At 29.0% G+C, this 24147-nt stretch overlaps 1 protein-coding gene and 1 long non-coding RNA gene across 3 annotated transcripts in view; one reads left to right on the top strand and one right to left on the bottom strand.

The window, feature by feature from the left end:
• The window catches only part of LOC111631220, a 36707-nt gene extending 34720 nt beyond the window's left edge, over positions 1-1987 (top strand). For both annotated transcript variants that reach the window (XR_002757661.1, XR_002757662.1), the window contains 2 exons: positions 402-1705; positions 1780-1987. This is a non-coding gene — a long non-coding RNA (uncharacterized LOC111631220). The remainder of the gene's footprint in view (positions 1-401; positions 1706-1779) is intronic.
• The window catches only part of LOC111631219 (geranylgeranyl pyrophosphate synthase-like), a 46618-nt gene extending 27171 nt beyond the window's left edge, over positions 1-19447 (bottom strand). Inside the window, exons 1-6 of the mRNA XM_023375421.1 lie at positions 19361-19447; positions 16401-16469; positions 13693-13778; positions 10271-10434; positions 2839-2940; positions 1995-2055 (exon numbers count right to left, since the gene is read on the bottom strand). Coding sequence (XP_023231189.1) covers positions 1995-2055; positions 2839-2940; positions 10271-10434; positions 13693-13778; positions 16401-16469; positions 19361-19435 — 557 coding nt within the window. The 5' untranslated portion in view covers positions 19436-19447. The remainder of the gene's footprint in view (positions 1-1994; positions 2056-2838; positions 2941-10270; positions 10435-13692; positions 13779-16400; positions 16470-19360) is intronic.
• Positions 19448-24147: the final 4700 nt, after the last annotated feature.

Below are 24147 nucleotides of genomic sequence, written 5' to 3'. Positions count from 1 at the left end.
AACATCTAAATAGGGGCCAGTTACTCTAGAAAGTCCTCCAGGGAGGCACCCCCTCTGACATATCACCCAGATGTTGCATTGCTTTATTCTGTCAATCTAATCCAAATAATTAAAAGTGAACTCACATAGAAATCATGGAGAACTGGAGAACTGCAAAACTTGCAACTAACCCACTTGGAAAGATTTTGTCCCAGTTTATGGTTGCAATAATTTCCCAAATAACTTATTTTTGCATTCAATATTTTGTTTTATATATGTACTAATTATTCACACAGGCACAATTAGTAACATTTTATTTCTTATAGTACTCTTCAAAGATATGTATTCTGCATTTCAAATAATACATAGTTATACTTTTTTCATATAAATGGTCAATAATGCTAATATTTTTTCTATTACAGGCAGTTCATCAGGAATTTATACATAGTGATCAAACAGGCAGTAATTTATAAAAAGAAGTTTTGATTGAATTTGACTCAAAGATAGTTAAAAGAATTCTTCTCAAGTTGCTTAAAAATAATTGGTGGTTTCTTTATCATGATAAGATTCATTCACACACCATTGTCTTCATTCAAAAATTTTTGCTTAGGAAAAAAAATGTTCAGCAATAATAATATCCTCTATATTCACCTGATGACACTCCATTCATCCATAATAATGTGAAATCAAAACTCAATATCCTCACAGTTGCAAGTTTCCAGCATTACTTCTGAAAGTAGCAGGAACATTAAAACACTTGCATATTTTATAAGAAGATACTTAAAGAAAAAACATTCCTAGAAATGTTGTTAGTATAAGCTTTTTGATTTTTGAATAAAAGTTATCCTAGACCTTTTTGATCAGCCCTCCATAATAAATCTTGCAATTATATACACAATATATATATAATCCTGTGGAAATTGCAAGATTTATATTGAATGTATATATATTTTCCACAGATCAAGACTGTGTTATATTCCTTATAGTTGTCAGCCTTTTTTCTTAAAGTCTCCTTCTAAATTTCTATCAACTCAAGATATCTGAGTGTGTTCTATCCACTGTTTAGTATAGAATTTTGATCTGGTCAAATGAACTGTTTCATCAATGTTTTGAAGCATGCCAGTTCTTCTCAGTGATGACATTAAAAAATAAATTTTGGAAAGAAAAATTTGATATTCTTAAAGCTATCTGGCTCATTCAAAAGGCATGGTCATAAGTCACTCAACCTTAGTTAAATTCTGCTTTGGGAAAGCTGTGTTCTTCCTGCATTCAAGGAGATGGAGATGATGTCCCTGAAATTTTGAATGAAATTGTGACAACTGCTAGATATCTTGAATTGGAGATGAATGAAGATGACATTGAAGAGCTCATAATGGAACATGAAACTGATCTGATGACAGAACTCCAAGAATTCTTGAATGAAGAATACCAAGAAACTCAGTGAGATGTGTTTTCTTCCAAAAAAGAGTAAGACAAAAGAGGACCAATATTGACATCTGCTATTAAAGATCTTTTGAAGACGTGGGAGGATGTCAGAACAATGATTTTAGAATGGCATCCAAACCAAGTTGAGGTTAATAGGCTTGGGTATCTCTACAATGACAATGCTATTAATTTCTTCTGAAAAATCCTGAAGAAAAGAGAAAAGCAATTGACATTGAACAGATTCTTTAATGTCCCACAAATGGAAAAACAACTTGACTGATGAAAATGTAAAACTGTGTAGGTATGTATGTATTATTATTATTATTTATAAATAAATGTAGTAAGGAAGTGTATAATTTTTTATTTATTTTTTAGGATCTCCAGAACGAATTAATCAAATTCCCATAAAAATCCCATAAATTGATAATCAGTTAACGAACAATTCAGATAGTGCACATGGTCTTTGAATGGATCACATTCGTTAACAGATCACCCACTGTAGTATGGTGTTTAATTTGGCTGTGCACTGCTTTATCAGATTTCTTGATTTTAAATTTTATTTAGACAAATAAATAAATAATTGAACATACCTTTTATTTTCACTGAACAGCTGCATCAGTCTTACTGCTAAACCAAATAGTCCTCCTGTTTCTAAAATAGAATATATTTTCAATTATTAAAACATTTATATATATACAGGTTGAGTCTGCATAAGTCAACACCCCAAGGGGAAGTGGAAATGTGTTGAGTTATCTAATATGACGACTAAAACAAAGTTGAAAAAAACCACAAAATACAATACTGCTTTATAGAATACATGCAATGTATCTCTCTGACCATCACTGGCACTAAAGTTGGTTTCTACTCCAATTACCTCAGTGATTTCCATTGCTTTTTGTTTCAGTATTGACCCCCCAAAACTTTTACACCTTTGGACTTGGGACCTTGAAACATCAAGAAATGCAAAGAAAATTCAGGGAGGGTTTCTGTACATATGTTTGTGTGGGGGGACACAATTTTGTTCACCCTCTTTGAAGCATAATAACTCCTGTGCTTTTTGACAAAAATTTCTGAAAGTTTGAAAGGAGGTTTGTGTATTACGGAGATTGATGCTATTAAATTTTGGTAATTAAAGGTTGACATGGTGGGAAGATAAAGGGGGTTGTGTGTTGTATCTCAAGTAGGGTTGGACTTAATTTTCCTCATTATTAGCATTTACAATTTTTTATAAAGCCCATCCCTACTCTCAAAATGAAGCTTTTTGTCATTTTATAATAATTAAAAATATAAAAACTTTTTAATAATAAAATATCATAACATATGGTACCACACATGAGGTTTTAAATGTTTCCAGTTAAAATTACATATCTGAATTTTGTTTGGTTGTTTAAAACATAATTAGAATTCTCAAATATTTTAATATATCATACTTACTTTTAATAACTATTCGTTTATATTCTTCTTCTGTAGGACACTCAAAATTATCTCGCCAATAAATTTCCATACCCTGTCCTCGATGTAATTCTAATAAATGTTCTTTTGGAAATATATAAATTTCTATTTAATTATAAATTTTAATTGCAATTAATAAATAAAAATTAATTATACTTAATTTTTATAATTAAAAAATATTTCTGATTTGAAAGGTTTAAATCTTATTATGTACAAAATAATAATAATAATGAAAATTCTAGTCATGTTACATTCATTTCAATATGGCTTTCTAAACTGATCATTTGTATTACTTATAATAAAAGCGGCTCCATACATTCAGTATTTACTGAATACTGAGAAGTGTGGCCAATACAGAGTAATGTGGATGATTTACTCATCACTAATATTTGGTATTTCCCATGCTCCTTGTCAGTATATTGTACTAAATCAAACGGGACAGATAAGCAATTATTCAGCAATCACTTCAATTTTCCAAACTGACTTTTCCATTTGTCCTCAAACATCACTATGTATTCTTTATAAAATTTAGAAAAGATATTAAAAAAAACTATGCTTTACTATAAAAAGATAAGTAAAACATATATTCCAACATGAATTAGTTGTTCTGAAATGAAGTGAGACCAACTTCAAGCAATTTTAAGTGATACAGTTACATGATTAAATTTTAATATGATTGTTTTCACTCATTCATCAAAATTTGTGCAAATATTTTAATTTTTAATTACCATACTCAAATGAAAACAGACTTTAATAAAAAAAAAATAGACACTATAATAAACAAGGATGATTGTATCTTCTATTTTCTGCATAAAAAGTGAATTTAAATATCTTTAGATCTATGTTGTTTTAAATGATAAAATATAAATAGAAAATGATATGATTACAACTTATATTGGTTGTAAAGCAAAAAAACTGACATAAGAAATTTTTGAATACTAAATCACAAAATAAACAAACATTATAGTGGGCTATGAATTCTCCAATCTCTATGTTGTAGTCTTCTCCAAGATATTCACTGAATTACTTGTTTATTCTTTATAACAACTAATTCTTGATATAAATCAATGATATACTTATCAATTGAACAATAATTATTAGGCATGAAAATTAATAATTTTTGTATTCACATTACTTTATGCTATTACTTCATAAAATTAATTAAATTATTTAAAAGTTATTTCTATTTCAATTTTAAACTCAGTCCTAATTTTATTTTCCATTTTTAGTGTATTTTGGTATTAAAAAATCAATTTTAAAATACAGTGGGTGATTGGTTAACAAACAGATTGGATAACAAACACTTTTGCGAAAGATTTTTATGTTCTGACAACGAACACATGATCGGATAACGAACACCCCATAGAACAAACACAAGAAGAAGCGATGTAAAATAATGAATACCGATTGATCTTCCCTTGTCTTCGGGCAACAATTCGAAACTTTTCGGAGTGTGGGAGACGTCGACATCGACGCTCAAGCCGGTATATACCGATCGGATAGTATTCCTCCGAACTTTGAAACTCTCCCTTGTAATTCCAGCCTTTTATTTTTCTGACAAAACAATTCTTTTATGTATTCGCGAGACTGTCGGGTAGGCACTCGTTAAGTTTTGCGTCTGTTTTTCTTTTCGAAAGGTGAGAGTATAATAGCAAAGGTAGAGAGTGGGCAGAAGATGCCTAATGTTGCTGGGCAGTATGGTGTGAACAGGTCTACAGTAGGCCGCAGTTCAATCTTATTTAAGAAAAATACTGTATAATCAAGAAGACTCAAGCAGCTAAAGGAGTAACAAAAATCACATCTGAGAAATAAAGAACATCGAAGAGTTCATAATGGAACCTGAAACGGATCTGACGACAGAAGAACGCCAAGAACTCTTGAATGAAGAACACCAAGAAACTCGGCGAGATATGTTTTCTTCTGAAAAAGAGGATTAATGCCGATATCTGATATTAAAGATCCTTTGAAGAAGTGGGAGGATGTCAGAACAACGGTCTTAGAATGGCATCCAAACCAGGTTGAGGCTTGGGGATTTCTACAATTGCAATGCTATTAATTACTTACGAAAAATCCTGAAGAAGAGAGAAAAGCAATCGACATTAGACAGATTCTTTAACCCTTTCAAATGGAAAAAACATGACTAATAAAAATGCAAGACTGCTTATATACAGTAGAGCATCAATTATCCGACCCCCGATTAACTGTCACATCGGTTAACTGACCATTCTAGTCAGCAAATTTCAAATGTCCGCTAGTGATGTGGCACTACAATATTTGGCTGTCTTGGCTACTTTAATATTATTTTTGTAAAATTTTTTGCGTATTTTAGCTGGCAACACTGACTCGACCATGAAAGGGAGGCCAGTATTTAAACGAGACTTAATTTTCTAATTATAAGTGGTTGTTTGTTTTGTGAGCAAAAAAATAATTTAAAAAATAATTTTTAACGATACAATAGCGACGATTATTACTGTATTTTAAAAAGAAATTTTGTTAGGCTTAACATCAATGAAAATTTAACGCGAAGTAGGTTAATGATATACTAATATATTAATTACATTTAACTAATTAATAGCGATATACAGTACTAATATACTAATTACATGGGATATACTAATATACTATACTAATAATGTATTTTTTTCATTTTTTTCAGTTATCCGACCAACCTGAGTCCCCAATTGAGTCGGATAATTGATGCTCTACTGTATATATTTTTATTATTACATATAAATAAACATAGCAAGAAAGTATATATTTTTTTATTTTTGGGGGTCTCCAGAACGAATTAATTAAATTCACATTAAAACCTATGTTAAATCGATAATCAGTTAATCAACAATTCGGATAGCGAACAAAGTCTTGGAATGGATTATGTTCGTTAACCGATCACCACTGTATGTTATATATCATTCACTTGCAATTTCTAGGTAAATTGAAAATAGCCATAAGATAACCAAAAATGTTATTTAATAAAGAACAAGCAATTATTTATTGTGACATTGTCACAATGCCAGGCTGCAATTTTTAATCATAATTTTAATTTATTTAATTTAAAATATATAATGTATTCTCCATCTCAAATTAGTGGTGGCTTGCCCCTGTACATCACACTTTCCCTTTAACAATAAAGTTATGCCAGTCATCTATTAACTGGTTTCAGGGGAAGTTTTGAATTGCATTGGAAGTTCATATATAGTTAATTGGGGCCTCCTGCCCCTAAGGTTTCCATATCTGGTCTCATCTTTCATCTATCTAACTCTGTTCTAGAGATTAAGGAAAGAACGGCAGACAACAGTGGGAATTTACAGGTATACAATTTTTTCAAATTGCAGCCCAATAAATTTTGGTTCTCAAAATTAGCAATGTTATAGTTTTAAATTAAGTAGGTCACACCTCCTAATAAAATTGAGTTATTATGTAAAATCAATACTTTAATTAATTTAAAATCCAAAATGATTTAATAATTAATTGCTATAAATCCAAAATTATCATTACTAGGAAGAGAGATTAAAATCTGAAATTCCTATTCATTATCATTCTTTTGAAATAGTCTCCCATTTTCCTTTGATATAAAAAGACATATGTTACTACTATGCTTTACTATTGGTCAAAACACAATGGAAGATGCTAACAGAAATGGAAAAGTTGAAGTATTTTCTACTCTAGGTTTCTATCTGGACTTTGGTGAATAAACTTCTGAACAAGAAGTTGCATCACTTTCCCATTTCTGTTTTCTGTTTCTAGAGTATTTTCCAGTGATATGGAAACCAGCCTTAACTGATCATCTAAAATTCTCAAAAATTTGTGTTCAGCTATAAATTTTTAAACACGACGAATTTTTTAAGAGTAAAATCAGGCTTGTTTTTTACAAAACAGTGTGACTTGTTTCATCTTTTCATAAAAACATGTTTCAATGTAATCTTCTTCTCAGCTTTTTGTGATTCTGCTGAAGAGACTCTACTGCATCATATTTGTGATTGTGCAGAGACTTTGTTCTAGCAAATGCATTATCTGGATTTTTCTTTTTGAATCCAGATGGTGTTTGTTATTTTTTCTTTAGGAATTTCCTGTTTTTTTTAGAGAGATTAAGCTCTTAAACTCTATTGTTGGAATGTATATGAAAATGATATTGACTCTTGCTTCCTATACCACAATCAACAATTAATACAATGCAGATATTACTTAAAAGAAAATGTTTTATATTCAATTTTTAAAAATATCATCAATCATTATGCAAATTATTGTTCATCCCAATCTTATCAAAATGTCCTTTATCTTTAAAAAATTGATTTACAGCTACCAATGTGTTTTTTAAACAACTCTCTTTTTATATATATATATATATATAAATGAGTAATTTAAGTCATGAAATAAAATGTTCTATATCTTACAACATAAATTAGTTCAAGTACTTTCAAATTTACATCTATCTTCAAGAACCCATCAAAAGTTTCAAACATTGTTTCCATAATAACACAGTCAAATTGGTTATACTGTCTTGAACAGGAAAGACGAATAAAGTTCTTTAATGAAGAATTCTATGTATTGGAGTTCTAAATACTAAATAAAACTAATAATACTATCAGAAATTAAAAACATAATAAACATAAAATGTAAAATTCCATAACTGCACTAATGTACTATAAACAAAAACTATAATCCATTAATAATGTTTATGTAGTGTACTAATGTATGATATAAACTTTTTTAGATTAAGCATTTCCAAGAAAGGGGAGTTTATCTGCATTTCTACAACTGATAATATGTTTGCATCATTTCTCATAAATCTAGATTGATTTATTTATTTGTTAGTGTTGTATTTTTTTAAATGAAAATGTAAAAAATACATATACAGTGGAACCTTGGTATACGACCTTAATCCGTTCCTGATGTTTAGACTTATACCGAATAGGATGTACAGTGGAACCCCGGTTAACGAACGTCCTGGTTAACGACCAAATCGGTTAACGAACTTTTATTTTGCAAAAAATTTGTCTCGGATAATGAACAAAATTCGGATAACGAACGTAACAGTATTTTGTGTCAAATTTTAGTTGGTGTTAGGCATGCGCGAGTTCAGCATTGCTTTTCCGAGTGTTTGTGCTATGCTTCTTTTTTCAGTTTTGTGATTTATATATTTGATCAATATGACATCCAAGAAAGAAAAAAGTCATAGTGGCAATAGAAAACGACAACACAATATAAACGACAATGCGCTATCGCATTTGAGAAAAATTTTGATTAAAAGAGTAAGACAATCAACTTTAGATCAATTTCTTGTTTCTTACGGAAAGAGTTTGTTTGTTTGTTAAGTTATGGCAATGCAACACTTGGGCGATCTGCCTAGGGGGATGCCTTCTGGGAAATGTTTTTAAGGGAAACTGGCTCCTATTTAGGCGTTTACAGACGTGGAGAAAACCCGGAAAACTCCACATGGCCAGCCCGTCTGAGCGAGGTGCGAACTCACGAACGAACTCCCCGTGTTTAAGGTACGAAGACCACTTAGCCACTGGTGGTTTTTTTTACCGAAAGAGACTTCGACTCGAAGAATCTTCCAATGAAGTGCTACCCGTTATTTTTTGGAGGGGATTCCCCTTCTAAGCATNCATCAATCTTTTTTTTCAGTTCCATTTTGATTCTAGTCATTTTTTAGTTTTCTGTTGCTTTTCATTTGCCTTTTTGCAATTCATGATTAATAAAAATAATAAAATTTTACGTACAAATTAAAATCAGAAGAAATTTAACAAAGTTATAAACCGTAGCACCGCAAACATCTAGTCTGGTGTAGTACACTGATAGTGCTACTTGTTCATAGATGGTGTGTATAATTGAATTAAGTCATATACCGAACAAAAGTTGTATACTGAGCAAAATTTGTTTCGTCCAAACAGGACATATTCCGAATTGGACATATTCTAAAGCAGACGTATACCGAGGTACCACTGTAATTCTAAATCAAATTTCTCAAAATATTGTCTTCAGTCATTTACATATTTTTTCCAGTAACTGTTTAATTGTGAAAAAGCAGGTTCCAAGCCCTATTTTGAGATGTCCTTTAAGGCAATCAATGCATTACTCTTGATCTCTTCTGCATATAAAAAGTGATTTTCTTTCAAAATAATTTTAAGCATTGAAAAAAAATTAAAACCACAAAAAGCAAAGTTCAGTGAGTATGAAGGATGTCTCAATACAGTTGCCGAATGCTTGACAACAAATTTTTCCACCATTTTAGCCTGATACACTAGATCATCGTAATGGAGTAATTTCCAGATGTTTTCTTTCCACAAGTCATGTCTCTTCCTACTGATAGCATCTCTTAAGAGCCTTAATTCTGCCATATATTTATGTCCTTCAGATATAAACTCACACTTCTGTGATCAAAAAACAATTCACACATAATTTTAACTTTAGACTTGTCAATCTGAATTTTCTTTTTCCAAGAATTGGGCATTTTGTTAAAGGATCATACAGGTAACACCAAGTTTAATCTCCAGTCATTATTGTTTTTAAAAATATAAATCATCATTATTCATTTCAAACAAATCTCATCAAAGTTCCATTCTTGTTTTCATCTCTTCTTGAGTTAACAGCTTTGGAATAAAAAAAATTGCTAACCTTTTCATTTTTAAATTCTTTGTCATAATGGAATAACAATTACCACAAGAAATTCCAATATGTGAGGCAATATCTTCAAAACTGTATTATTTCTGCAGTTTCTTAAGCACTCCTAATAATAAACAATTTTATGGATATGTCTAAATTGTGGCACTGTACAGAGTGTCTATAAACTTTCTGTACAGTGAAAAATTTGTAAAGACATTAAACTTACACATACAATATTATATACAAGACTTGTAAGTTATATATCCTGGATTTCCACTATGCAGTAGATGACAATACTGCTTGCTCACAGATATTCTGTTTTTTTTGGACTATAGTTTTTGTAAGACTTCTTTGTCTATTACATAATTTCCTGTGGTATCTTGCCCACTAGGTCTCTAGATCTCACTCCCCTGGATTTCAGCAACTGAGATGTATTTCCAGAATTGTGTTAGAAATGCTGTAGGAGAAACTGCAATATTATATGTAAAACTTCACTATTATTAAAAATTTTACTTAAACCTTTTCACTGTACAGTAACTTTTTGGTCACCCTGTAGATATCTGACTTTTTTGTTTACAAGCTTCCATAAATAAAACAACTTATTCACATGCACCAGACTACAACCTAGCCTTAATTAATGATACTCTATATGTTTCTAAATTTATTTTATGTTTTGATATTTTAAATTAATCAGATTGAAAACTTTTTTGATCTTACTTTACATTATTATTTTCAGTTATTAATCTCAACAAATAATAACTATTTATGTATTTACTAATAACTATTTTAATAATGGTTATATGCTTACCTGTAAAAATTTTTGTTGCTTCAGGATGATTTAATTCCAAGACTTTTTGTAAACTTAAAAAATATACATAATTTGCGGAATTTATAGTACTTGGAATTCCAAAAATATTATGGGCTACTGGTATTCCTCTTCTTAACAATGAATTATCTTCAATATCATCTATTCTAAGATTAAAATAATCATTATAGTTTAATATGAAAATATACAGTAAATACATATGTTTCTTATGATAATAAACATCAAATGCATACACAAATACAAACATCCATTAACCCAACTTTTAGATTAATTGCCAAACAATTGCTTGATTACATTGGACTCTAGGCCAAATTACTTGACATTTAATTATTAAATAGTAGTATTATTATAACATGATGTAATCTGGCAATCATTTGGCATTAATCAAATGCATAAATAATTTTTCAAATTATATTTAAATATACATTTACAGTAAAACTTCAATTTAGTGTCTCCATTTGTTTACCTCTGAAATTGGTACTAAACTGAAGTATGTCAAACAATAAGAATTATATATGAAGTCTATAAACAAGCAACTACAATATTTCCTCGAATATAAGATGATCTCGCATATAGGATGAGATGTGACTTTAAAGATCAAAATAAAAAAAATTAGATTTATTAATACAATTCTAATTTTATTTCGTTTAGTAACAAATAAAATATCGAATGCACGTAAATGCACACTTCGTCCTGCAAAAATTACTGGCATTTTAAACTTCAAGGAAAAAGAAAAAAATCTTGTAAAATCGACAACATAATTTGTTCATTTAAAGCTGGACAATCGGAAACCTTTTTTTGCCAATTCTTAACAGTCTAATTCACTCTTTATCGATTACACTTAAGAGTTTCTTCGAATTTCCAAATAATCATCTGTTTTCATGTGGGAATGAATTAAAACCTATATCAGGCTCCCGTGTAATTTTGGAATTCAATTCAAAAGCTTTGCTTTTCCTATTGCTATTCATCTTTACTCTTGACAATACACAAGAACGATTCAAATGACCCAGATAAAATACTTTTGTTTTTAAACACCAGAAGGTGAGAATCCAGTAAAATATGCAAATACATAGTTCACAAAAATTATTACAAAAATGAAAAGAATTATTTGCTTGCATTTATAGGATAACCTAGGTTTCTGAAGCAGTGAAAAATGGATAAAAACCTCGTCTTATACGCAAGTAAATACAGTATTTATTGTGACATCATCACAATGTTGGGTTGCAATTTTAATCATATTTTTAATTTATTTAATTTAAAATATATATTCTCCATCTCAAATTATCTAACCTTTGTAATAAGTCAGTGGCTTTCCCCTGTATATCATATTTTTCCGTTAACAACAGAGTTGTGCTGGTCATCTATGTAACATCTTTAAGGGGAAAATTTTTGAATTGAAGTAATCTGACTTCTGGTGCAAACTAGAAGTTCATATATACTTAATCAGAGCCTCCTGCTGCTAAGGCTTCTATATCTGGTTTTGTTTTCTCGTATCTAACTCTGTTCTTGAGATTAAGAAAAGACAGACAGTCAGACAGACAAATGACAGTGAGAATTTGTATGTCTACAATTTTTTCAAATTGCAGCCCAACTTATTTATAATTATTAGACTTATCAAGAGATGGTGCCTAATGCTTACTTCAAGGCAAAATTACTGAACATTTAATTATTAAATAATAGCCACATTATAACCTGATATAATCTGGCAGATCATTTGGCCTTAATCAAAAATTGGATTAATGGATGTTTGTGAGATTAGCAGTGGGTCACTGGTTAATCCCCAAATGACCACTTACTCTGCACAGGCTGGTAAAACCTGATCTCAGGGTCGTTGGATGGCTAGGGGGCAAATCGAGTGGGGAGGGATGAGGAAGCTGGCAGGTGTCCGTAAATGACAGGAAACAGGTTTAAAAAAATAACAAACATTTATTGAATGGCTAAGCTAGGATACATAAAGCGATAACAATATATAGGTTAAATGCGGCTAGATACAACTCAGAATAAATGCGGCTAACATACTATACTCCTTCCTCCAAGAGTTAAACTAAAAATATGCTTAGGGAGAGAGAGAGTCCACAGGTTCAAATGATTACTTCAAAGAGAGTTCTATGTGGTGATTAAGTGTTATGTGGAAGTTCTTATGGTCTTCTATGGTATCTTCTCCTTTTGTCAGGTCGAGTCCGTTATATGGAGGTCTGGAGATGAGATGCACACATCGACAAGTATAACTTCTGAGAGATCACCCCCGAGCTTCCAGAGATTCGAGCTTTTATATCATTCGCATGGGAAAAATGACATGTGATTGACTTTTGTTGATGATGACGGTGCATTCTTCACACCTAAGTGTAAACTTTCCCAGCTAGTTGTTAGTACAATTGGTGACATCCGATCTAGTTCAAATTCCTCAGGGTTTTTCCGAAGATATTTTCAATTAATAGAACATTTAGATTTTTAAGAGGCCCATAAAAATCTGCAAGTTCACATGTTATATTTGAATACATTTAGACTTTTTGTCCCTATTTAGTGTTTTTAAAATTATTTTTAAAATTTTCTTTTTCTAGTTCATACTCATATAAATTAGAATCGTTTTTATTTGTAATTTCTGTCGTATTTAAATACATCTTTAATAAAGATTCTTATTTTACTTACTATTACACTATTATTACTGTAGTTTAGAATATAAAAATGAAAAAACTTTAATAAAATAAATATTACCAATTTGGCATATTTAAATAAAAATATAATTATTATTTACATAAATAATTTTGATAAACCTTATATAATAGAAAAAATTTATTTAGAAATGCGAATGTCACAGCATTAGATTTTTAGAAATGATACATACAGTGTGTTCTTCTCAAACCTCCTTAGTTTTAAACTATTTTGATAAAATACATTGGAGAATGTTGGTCAATACTCTAAGTTTCATATGCATATGATTGAAAGACCACTGCTGCTGCTTCATGATGGTAATCTGAATCTCCACCACTGCATGGTATAGATTGCTGGGGCTCATTTCTTGGTCTGCCCAATCACCTATCATCATCTCTCTGAACTTTTTTCTTTGTGGGCATGTCAAGTATTGTGTGTTTGCTACAGAAGTGCCAGACATGAGATCTCCACATAAAGGAATTGAAGATGCCAATAACAGCATGACTCCTAACATGCTAGCTTTAGGGCCAAAATCAAGTCCAAACCAGAGATCGTATTTTTCAGGTCAGGAGAACATGTGAAAATGTGCTGATTTAATGTAATAACTAACTTTTTTCATATGCACTTTCTATTACCATTGTCTACAGAACTATTCTCATATTTCTTTTTTCAAAATTAATCCACAAAACTAGTGACATTTGAGAAGAAACACCTTGTACAGTTGAGAAAAAAATATATTTTTTTTAACTTACAGCAGACTAGCATTATGTAACATTTCAATTACATCACCAATAGTGGAACATTTATCAGCAGGAATATCAAGCCATAGATTAAATGCCTGGAAAAAATTTTAATAACAATTCCAAATAAAATTTTTATGATACAAAAAATTTTAAATAAATTAGATTTTCATGGAATCTATCTCATCAATAAACTTATTCAATTTTTTAACATTATTATTATTTCATATAATTTTATTTTATTAAAAATTTTTAGTAATTACATTATAAAAATCTAAAATGAAATCTAAGCTTGATATATATTGTTTAATTGATTATAAAGATAGCAAATTTAAATGAATATAACACTTACCTTGTTATTTTAATAAATAAATAAATAATAATTAACTAACTAACACTGGGTTTCTAATTAGCTATAAAATAATTCAGTAATTTAATATACACTGCTATCCTCAAATTAAGTAAATCTTACACTAACATTTAACTATAATCAATGGCATTAAAATGCAATAAAACTGTTTCTTTAGGTAACCAAAATATTTGACAAGAAACATTTTGCTGGCCAAGACAGGCTGAAAATGTTTCTTGTTGAATAAATATTTTGGTTATCTGAATTAGTTTTATTTTATTTTATGGTTAATTGTTATTTCATTGTTATTTACCACTGTGCCATTTTGATATGGTAATAAATAACAGTTTATACTTAGATATAAATTCCAATCATTGTTTACATTTAGTTTTTTTTTATATATAAATTAATATGAAATTTAAAAGCAGTAATAATATTTTTATAAAAAGTTTCAATAATAATGATAATTCACATGGGAGTGTTCTGTTTCTACAACATCACTAGAACATAATTGAAGCAAAGGATCAACAATATGTAATTAATTTGAAATTTTAAACAGCAGACTATGAAAATATAGAAAAAATGTTAACATTATGATTATTCTAATAATCAAATTAATTAAAATTGTTGATTATTTCAATGATGACTGAACATAATTAATTAATTTTAAGAAAGTTTAATTAATGTTCACTTGTTACTCTAAACCAGTGGTTTTGTAACCCATGTTTTGCAAAACATAGGTTCTGAAAGCTTGCCTTTGTGTTCCACAAAAAAAAAAGATTTTAAAGTTTTTATTGCAAATTTATTCCAAAATGCTATAAACATATTACTTTATTCATAGAAAATTCCATATTTACTATTTTATTCAATACAATAAAGTTTATTAGTTCATTGTTTTATTGTTTTGAGAGAATAGTAAACATGGAACTAATTATCAATTTTTAATACATTGATGCTAGTGTTCTGCATAATAGAAAGTACATGAATGTGTTCCTTAGCCTCAGAAATGTTGAGATTCACTATTCTAAAATATAGATATCTATGATTTTTGCAGATGTAGAAATAAAATAAGATCATATGGTTGAATTTATGATTTTTACCTATTCCAATGGTCATTTCAATTCCTAATGACAATTCTATATGCACAAATACACAGTCATGTAATTATAATAAGTACCAAAAATAAAAATAATACAGTAAACATTTTAAATATATTGTTGTAACTTATTTAAATGCAAAAACTATTTTTATTACAATTTTAAATAAAAGTGGAAATTGTTATTTAAAAGTACATTTATAAAATTTGAGAAAGGCAATCAAAATTAAAATAAAATAAAATGAATTAATCTGAAGGGTTCTAAACTCTTGCATTCAGGTGAAGCCTATAGATCCCTCTCAGAATAATATTTTTAAATGAGTAGAATAAAGTATATAAGATAACAAAGAAAACCAATTATATTGAAATACAGTTATCAAATATTTAAAAAGCTAAATTTGAGATTTAGTAATATTTGTGCAACTATGATGTGAAAATATGTGATTACTAATAGTGTCAAAATCACAGATAATGCTAATACTATTTTGGTTTGTTAACTACATCCATAATTTTATAAAATGCTAAATTTCAGTTAGAGGTTAATGAAAATAAAGATGTCATTTTCCCCATCCAAGTTTATGGATTTCCTGAAATCTGTGAACTAATTGTGAGGCTCCGGAAGTAGGTCGAAATTCGTGCAAGATAATGTTTTAATTTCGTATAAAAAAAGTGTTTTTTTATTATTATAATATACANACTTAATCTATAACTATTTTATTTTAAAATATTTACAGTGTAATTATTAAAAACTAAATAAAACTTATTATATTAGGAGAGTTAAAATAATAATAACTGCTTTAACAGAGCAATTCTGTTTTACGAGCTCTATGACAGCTTTTCTTTTCCACTAGACTTATTACACCATGATGGTATAAGTCTAGCAGAAAAGAAAATGATGGTGTAATAATGATTTTTTTAACGTACAGCAGACTAGCATTATTTAACATTTCAATTACATCACCAATAGTGGAACATTTATCAACAGGAATATCAAGTCATAGATTACATGCTTGGACTTATTACACCATGACTTCCACTAGACTTATTACACCATGATGGTGTAATAAGTCTAGCAGAAAAGAAAAGCCATCATAGAGCTCATAAAATTGAATACAAGACTAGACAAGAAGCATATTACAGAGAACAATTCTGCTCCATTAAGCAATAAATTTTGTTATTTATGGAGTGTTATCTTTGATTTTTAAAATAATTAAGCAGTAAATTAAGAAACAAATTATTTCAGTTAATTAGAAAATTTCATTATAAAATATTTACTTTGGTAAGTTTTGTTCTTATTTTTTTCCCGGGAACTTGAAGTAAATAATGGAATGGTTGCAATAAAATCTACAAATAAAATATTTAATAGTATTAGCAATAATTACTTAAATTTAAAATGTAAACTTCAATTCAAACAAAACTAATTCAAAAAGTTTTTCATTCCTTTTAAAATTTTTTGATATCAATTTAATAATCCTTTTAAGAGGCCCATAAAAATCTGCAAGTTCACATGTTATATTTGAATACATTTAGACTTTTTGTCCCTATTTAGTGTTTTTAAAATTATTTTTAAAATTTTCTTTTTCTAGTTCATACTCATATAAATTAGAATCGTTTTTATTTGTAATTTCTGTCGTATTTAAATACATCTTTAATAAAGATTCTTATTTTACTTACTATTACACTATTATTACTGTAGTTTAGAATATAAAAATGAAAAAACTTTAATAAAATAAATATTACCAATTTGGCATATTTAAATAAAAATATAATTATTATTTACATAAATAATTTTGATAAACCTTATATAATAGAAAAAATTTATTTAGAAATGCGAATGTCACAGCATTAGATTTTTAGAAATGATACATACAGTGTGTTCTTCTCAAACCTCCTTAGTTTTAAACTATTTTGATAAAATACATTGGAGAATGTTGGTCAATACTCTAAGTTTCATATGCATATGATTGAAAGACCACTGCTGCTGCTTCATGATGGTAATCTGAATCTCCACCACTGCATGGTATAGATTGCTGGGGCTCATTTCTTGGTCTGCCCAATCACCTATCATCATCTCTCTGAACTTTTTTCTTTGTGGGCATGTCAAGTATTGTGTGTTTGCTACAGAAGTGCCAGACATGAGATCTCCACATAAAGGAATTGAAGATGCCAATAACAGCATGACTCCTAACATGCTAGCTTTAGGGCCAAAATCAAGTCCAAACCAGAGATCGTATTTTTCAGGTCAGGAGAACATGTGAAAATGTGCTGATTTAATGTAATAACTAACTTTTTTCATATGCACTTTCTATTACCATTGTCTACAGAACTATTCTCATATTTCTTTTTTCAAAATTAATCCACAAAACTAGTGACATTTGAGAAGAAACACCTTGTACAGTTGAGAAAAAAATATATTTTTTTTAACTTACAGCAGACTAGCATTATGTAACATTTCAATTACATCACCAATAGTGGAACATTTATCAGCAGGAATATCAAGCCATAGATTAAATGCCTGGAAAAAATTTTAATAACAATTCCAAATAAAATTTTTATGATACAAAAAATCTATGTAACATCTTTAAGGGGAAAATTTTTGAATTGANGGTAATTGTCAAAAACAGCATTCCAAGACAGTGAAAGTGAATAAATGGCAACTGTTCTCCAACAGACTTAGTCTTCAATTTTACTCTTAATCACCATCCAGCAGAGAAAATTTTTTTAAGAATATTTTATATTTAAAATTTCCACATTAAAATTTTGTATATTATATTAAACTTTCAAAGCAATTTTGAAAAGGTTAAAGTTATCTAAAAATGTTTAAAATAAATAGATGCTTACATAATGACTTATACTATAATTTTTTTTATTAAATGTCTGAATGTTCTTTTCTTATAAAAACAAAAGAAGGCTTAATTATTTAATGTGTTAAAAATGCATTAAAAAAACTAATGTAAACACAAAAAAATCCTATTCAAAACAATTCAAAGATTTTCAAACTATAAATTGTAATGTCAAAGGATTATAAGTAACTGGAAGAGTTAGTTTTTTTGAATTTACCTCATATATTCATCTTATCAAAAGTACTGACTAAAAACAATTATTAGATTTTTTTATTAGATTATATATAAACTATTGATAAATTTAGAATATTAAATAACTTTAATGAATATAAAATTTGGAATTAGACAAAATCATATTTGCCAATTACAGTATGTCAATTTAAATAATTTGAACTGATTAATTTAAAATATTGAAAGTTTCTCTCAATATTTTAAATTAAAGCACAATCCAAATCTACAATTCTTGCAAATCAAGCAAGCATGCAATCAATTAAATCCCAATCAAAGATCTTTTCTAGATATTTATATAATTTACAAATTTATGTAAATTATTAATAAATGGTAATTGATCTTATTTGGTGTTGATTTTTTATAATTGTGAAAATTATATAACAACCCAAATTTAGCTTATAAATCAATTGAAAATGCTAAGTTTGTATTTTGATTTCCTATACTCAACTACTGGAGAAAAGAAAAAAATCTTGTAAATAATATAAAAAGTGAATAATCTTGGATGGGGCATACTCTGTACCTTGTATGTATGATACAGTGTATGTTCAGGGACTTTCTAATTAAGTATGTCCTCAATCCTCAAAAATATCATTCATATCCTTGAACTAGAAGAGCACATCTTGTTTGTCACTCATCCTTCTTCCTATTTGAAGGAAAATTTTTCCTGCAAACTAGGGTCCACAAGAGCCCCAAATCAGGCAGATCTGTGAAATGATAATTTATGACTTAGGAGAGATCATTCTTCCAGCATAAGACAACCAAATTGTCTTATATGCACAATACATCAATGAAGTGCTTACTATTCGACACCAAAAATCCAATATACTACAATAAATTAACAAGTAAATTTCAAGGTAAACAAGCAAGAAGAAGATCAAAAGAAATGCTTAATTTGCAATCTACAAAAATATTTCAGAAGACAGGCTGAATATCAATAAAAGTGGAAGACATGTAAAGAGCTGTGATGTACTTGTTGGAAGAGTGAAAAACTGAATAGCTGAATTACTTTAATATTGATTAAATTTTGTAGTTTAAAAAAAATAAATAGATTCATAAACTCCAGAAATTTATTGAGTTATTTAATTCATCACAGTAAAGAGCTCTCTAGTGATTTAATTTTTAAAATTTATTCTGTTATTAATTTAACTTTTTTAAACATACCTTATCTTCAGAATTTAATTCTTCTTTATTTACACTGTCTGTACAGTTTCTAAAAGAGGCATTTGGTATTGCCATTACCTAAATATTTAAACGTAATTAGTTAAAATAACTTCAAATGTTCCATTAATACTTCATTTAATTTTTTAAATACTGATTACCTAAGTTAAATTTATTTATTAAAAATAAAAAGCATTATCTTTATAACAAATAACGCCAATAAAATTACTTAAGATTTATAATTAATTTAAAATTAAAATTTCATAAACCACTTGATATAACGGATTAGTTTTCTTTTAGAAAAGCTAATTAATTTACATGAGATATTATTTTTTATATATCTTTGTACATTAGAATATATTAGTAAAAATATACACATATATAATAATTTGTTAATAGGCTAACTGATTTAAAAGCATCAGTGGGATGATACTATCAACAATTTTGCATAATGTATCTTCAAGGTCATTCAGTTTGTGTGGATTGTTAAATAATTAATACAGACTTAACTTTAGAAAAAACTAATTTATGCAAACTTATTCTTTAGCATATGCAACTTTTTCATCACCTTACTATTTCTGTAATATAATTAATTAATAATTAGCTCAATTCTAAATCATAAATAACAGGACTGTGGAGTTGCGTAAAAATCTACCGACTCCGACTAGGGGCAGACTTGTTACCGAAAGAGACTCGGAAATTCTGACGTCATCACGTGACCTCAGAATAAAATATTCAATAAACAGAGTTCTAATAAAGATAGTGCGTAGAACTTTTTATTCCAAAGCTAAAAGACTTCTCTAAGTAATAATAAATATGTATTCAATAATTTTTACTTTTCCGGCTGTTATATATAACAGAGGAAAATTGTAGCGCAAAAAATGACCCCTCCCAAGTTTTTACATTTTTGGACTTGGGACACCTTGAAATTTCGAGATATGCAAAAGATTCGNTGTGCTGGAATAAACATATAGATGATGTTGCACTTTCCCTGGCAAAGTATACTGGGATGAATAAGAAAATTCAAGCTTTTTTAAGTACATCACTCTCGAAACAGCTGTACCACACTTGCATGAATCTAGAATAAGATATGGTATCGCTGTATGGGGAACCGCATCTCTATACGCTGTTAATAAACTTCAGATGGCACAAAATCGTTACATGCATTCAATTTATAATTTAAACTTTAATCTGAACTCTACCGCACCGATAATATTGACAAGATTAGTGAAATTTACAAGAAACAGATTCTATTGGAGGGCTTCAAATATATAAAGGGAAAAAAAGAAAACAGCTTCCTCAGAATTGGTATAGGTGAATGTCACGGATCAACACGAGATACTCGTATAATTCATGAATAGTCTTCCAATTGTTAAACTAGAGGTGGGGAGATCTGCACCAATCTTTCAATTAATTTTCTATTGGAATAGTCTGTGCAACGATTTACATAACATATCGAGTTATGAAATCTTCAGAAAAAAATGTAAAAAACGGAAAAAACTTAAGATGCAATGATATTTGTTCTTAATTAATTTTCTTTCTCAGCTTGTTTTTTTGGTTTTGTTGATTTACTGTAAGATGCTTGTAAAAGGCCAACCTGGCCACAGTGTCTTTTGAGAAATTGAATAAAATAAAATAAAAACACAGGAGTTAGTTATTTAAGTCAAAGTGGTTGAACTGAATCATGTCCCCATATACGTTCTAACATCTTAAGAGAGGACATTTTAACGGGTTTTACTGTACTATTATAAAATAGCAAATAAGCTTACTTTGAGGGTAAAGACGAGTTTTATTTTATTTTTTTTTAGATTTTGAACGCTAATAACGAGTAAAATATTCATTAAGAGATATGACACATGACCACTTTTATGTCTTTACCCTGTCGACCTTTAATTAAGAACCAAAATTTAATAGTATTAATGCCCCTTTATACGCAAGCTACAGTGCCATGTTTCGTTTCTTAAACTTTATCCATTCTGAGAACAGAAAATAAAGAAATTAAACAAATTAGACGCCAACACACAGGCGTGCGCGAATTTTTCCCCTTTATTGACATTTTTGAGGGGTTCGGGAGGTCTCCAAACATGTAGATTTGAAAAAACATAAAATAAAAAAACTTGGCGGGTCAAATTTGACACGATTCCAATACTTTTCCGTTTTATATACATAACAAGTTGGTAAGTAAAAAGGAGTCGGAGTCGGCGGATTTTTTGACGACTCCGACTCCGGCTAAAACATCAAAACTCCACGACTCCGACTCCACAGCCCTGATAAATAATCCAAATTTTAAATACATTTTACTAAAAACTTGGGTTATAGTTATAGCTTTAACTAGATACAATAAAAATAGACTAAAACATAAAGATTAAAAAAATTTAATCATCTTTCTTATCAGGTATTATGTTATATTACTTTTAGACAAAAATGACTAATTAATGGTTAGTATTCTAAAACTACAATTAGTCATTTTCGTATCCTAAGAGAATGACTAAATTGACTTATCAGTTATTTTTTACATCAAGTGATTCATTACATTATATCATTAAATATAATATGTAAAAAGTCTGTAAAAAGTGTAAATGTAAAGTTTGTAAGGAAGGAAAAAGTGAGTCACTTTTTTCCTCCTTTCATATTTTAATGCTGCAACCATTATTCACATATTACTACCGCATTCATTATTAAAAGTAATTAATACAACACTAATATATAAAAAATAAAAGTAAAATTTTACATCATCATTTATAATATTATTTTTAAAATTATAATTCATATATGTATCTGAACTTACAATAAAATAAACTAAAACTTTTCCAATAAAACCATGCAATAAACCTATTCCTCACTTAACTGCTTAACTAGAGTTTACATTATTTATTTCATTACTTTATATTGTTTCTTTAGGGTTTTCATTTTCATTACAAATGGGTTGCAGAAACCCAAAAGCACTAGATTAATGATATGATTAACTAAATAATATAAACTCTAGTTAAGCAATATTACTTGTAGAAAAAATTATATTAATATTTTATTATTTAAATAAAAAAGACTGCAAATAAAATATATATTTAGTATTTTAATTGCAATTCGCAAAAAGTATTATCATTGTTTCTAAAGACTATTATGCTTAAACCTTTACAGATATGAAGGAAAATAAAATGGATTCTGTTTTATTTTCCTACTTATACTTTTTCAGTCAGAATGTATCAATATACCATACTGTCAGATAGCATAAAAAGTACTGATAGCCAGTATGTAGTACTGACAGTTATACAGCAAAGTTCTATATGTTCAACCAAGAAATATGGTATCTGACAAGATAAAAACAAATGAAATGAACTGAGCCCCTCTATTAGCCATAATGAATGCTGTGGCCAACTGGAGCTGACATAAAAAACAAATAGGTGGGACTCCTTCTTTCATCTAGAGGCCATCTTTTGATGAATAGACAATACTGTCTGGTAATGTTCTCCACTATGTTCTTGTCAAGAAACAAGATACAAAGAAATACTAATGATAATATTTCAAAAGAAAAAAGTAAAAACATGATTACTAAAAGAGTACCATTTAGTAATTGACACTAAATCAAAAACAAGAATAGGGAAGAGAGTGCAAACAGACATGTATAAAGAATTTAGAAAATATAATAAATGCTATATTTGTACCTGCTACAAATGCTTATGTACATTTATAAAAAACAAACAATTAGTGATAAATGCTGTTTTTTTAGTTGTTATATTTTTTCTAAAACAGAATTCTATTTTTAAACACCATATATGCATACTGGCAGCAATATTTTTAGAAAATGAGCACTGTATGTATATATGTGTGTGGATAGATATACAGTGTACAATATAACCTCTGAATAGTGGACACCATCAGGACCTAAAAGTTTGTCCACTATTTAGAGATACATGTTGGCGGCTATATTGTATTTCAACCTGATAATTTATAAAGTGAAGAATATGACAAATTACAAAAAATAAAATTTGATTTGGAATACGAAAAAAAAAAAAATATATATATATATATATGTCAATGAGTGTGATGTCTCATTGAAATATATATATCATTGACATATATATGTCAATGAGTGTGATGACCAGACATCACACTCATTGACAAACACAATAAAATCACATACATTATAGACATAGCCATTCCAAACACTCACAATGTACAAAACACATGCACTGAAAAAATTAGCAAGTACACAGAACTCGCCCAGGAAATAAGGCATCTGTGGAGGATGGATAGGGTGCTTATTGTACCTGTTGTTCTCTCCTGTACAGGTGTGATACCACACACACTACACAAAAGCCTGGGAACATTACAATTGAATAGAAATACATACGTCACACTACAGAAGACCACTATATTGAATACATGTCACATTGTTAGGAAATTCCTGAATACAGACAGACACACTGACTCACTTATTTAATTTTAGTTTTGTTTTGGTTGCTATGCTTTGACTCTGGTCCGGCATAGTACACAGCCACTGGTGTGTACAGAGTATAACCCACTAAACCCAACACATAATAAAAAAATAAATATATATAAAAATAGTTTCTAGCATGATGTAACACTTTCTGCATGTGTCATTTGTGATTGTTGTATCTTTGAGTATGTGTTTTCTGTAGTTTTTAGTATTTATGACCTGATCCTATATTGCAATCATGAATCCTTCCGTCTCCGCAAAGAGGCATCCCCAATCTAACCAGCTGTTTGACACAGTTTTGTCAACAAAATCCTGGGCCAGGTCATAAGGATGCCTGCTATGGAGTGCCTTT

Source organism: Centruroides sculpturatus, unplaced genomic scaffold, assembly GCF_000671375.1.
Source record: "Centruroides sculpturatus isolate CEXI.00-Female unplaced genomic scaffold, Cexi_2.0 scaffold50, whole genome shotgun sequence".
Lineage (NCBI taxonomy): Eukaryota > Metazoa > Arthropoda > Arachnida > Scorpiones > Buthidae > Centruroides > Centruroides sculpturatus.
The sequence above is the reverse complement of the archived record's forward strand: the minus strand, read 5'-3'. Positions and strand labels throughout refer to the sequence as shown.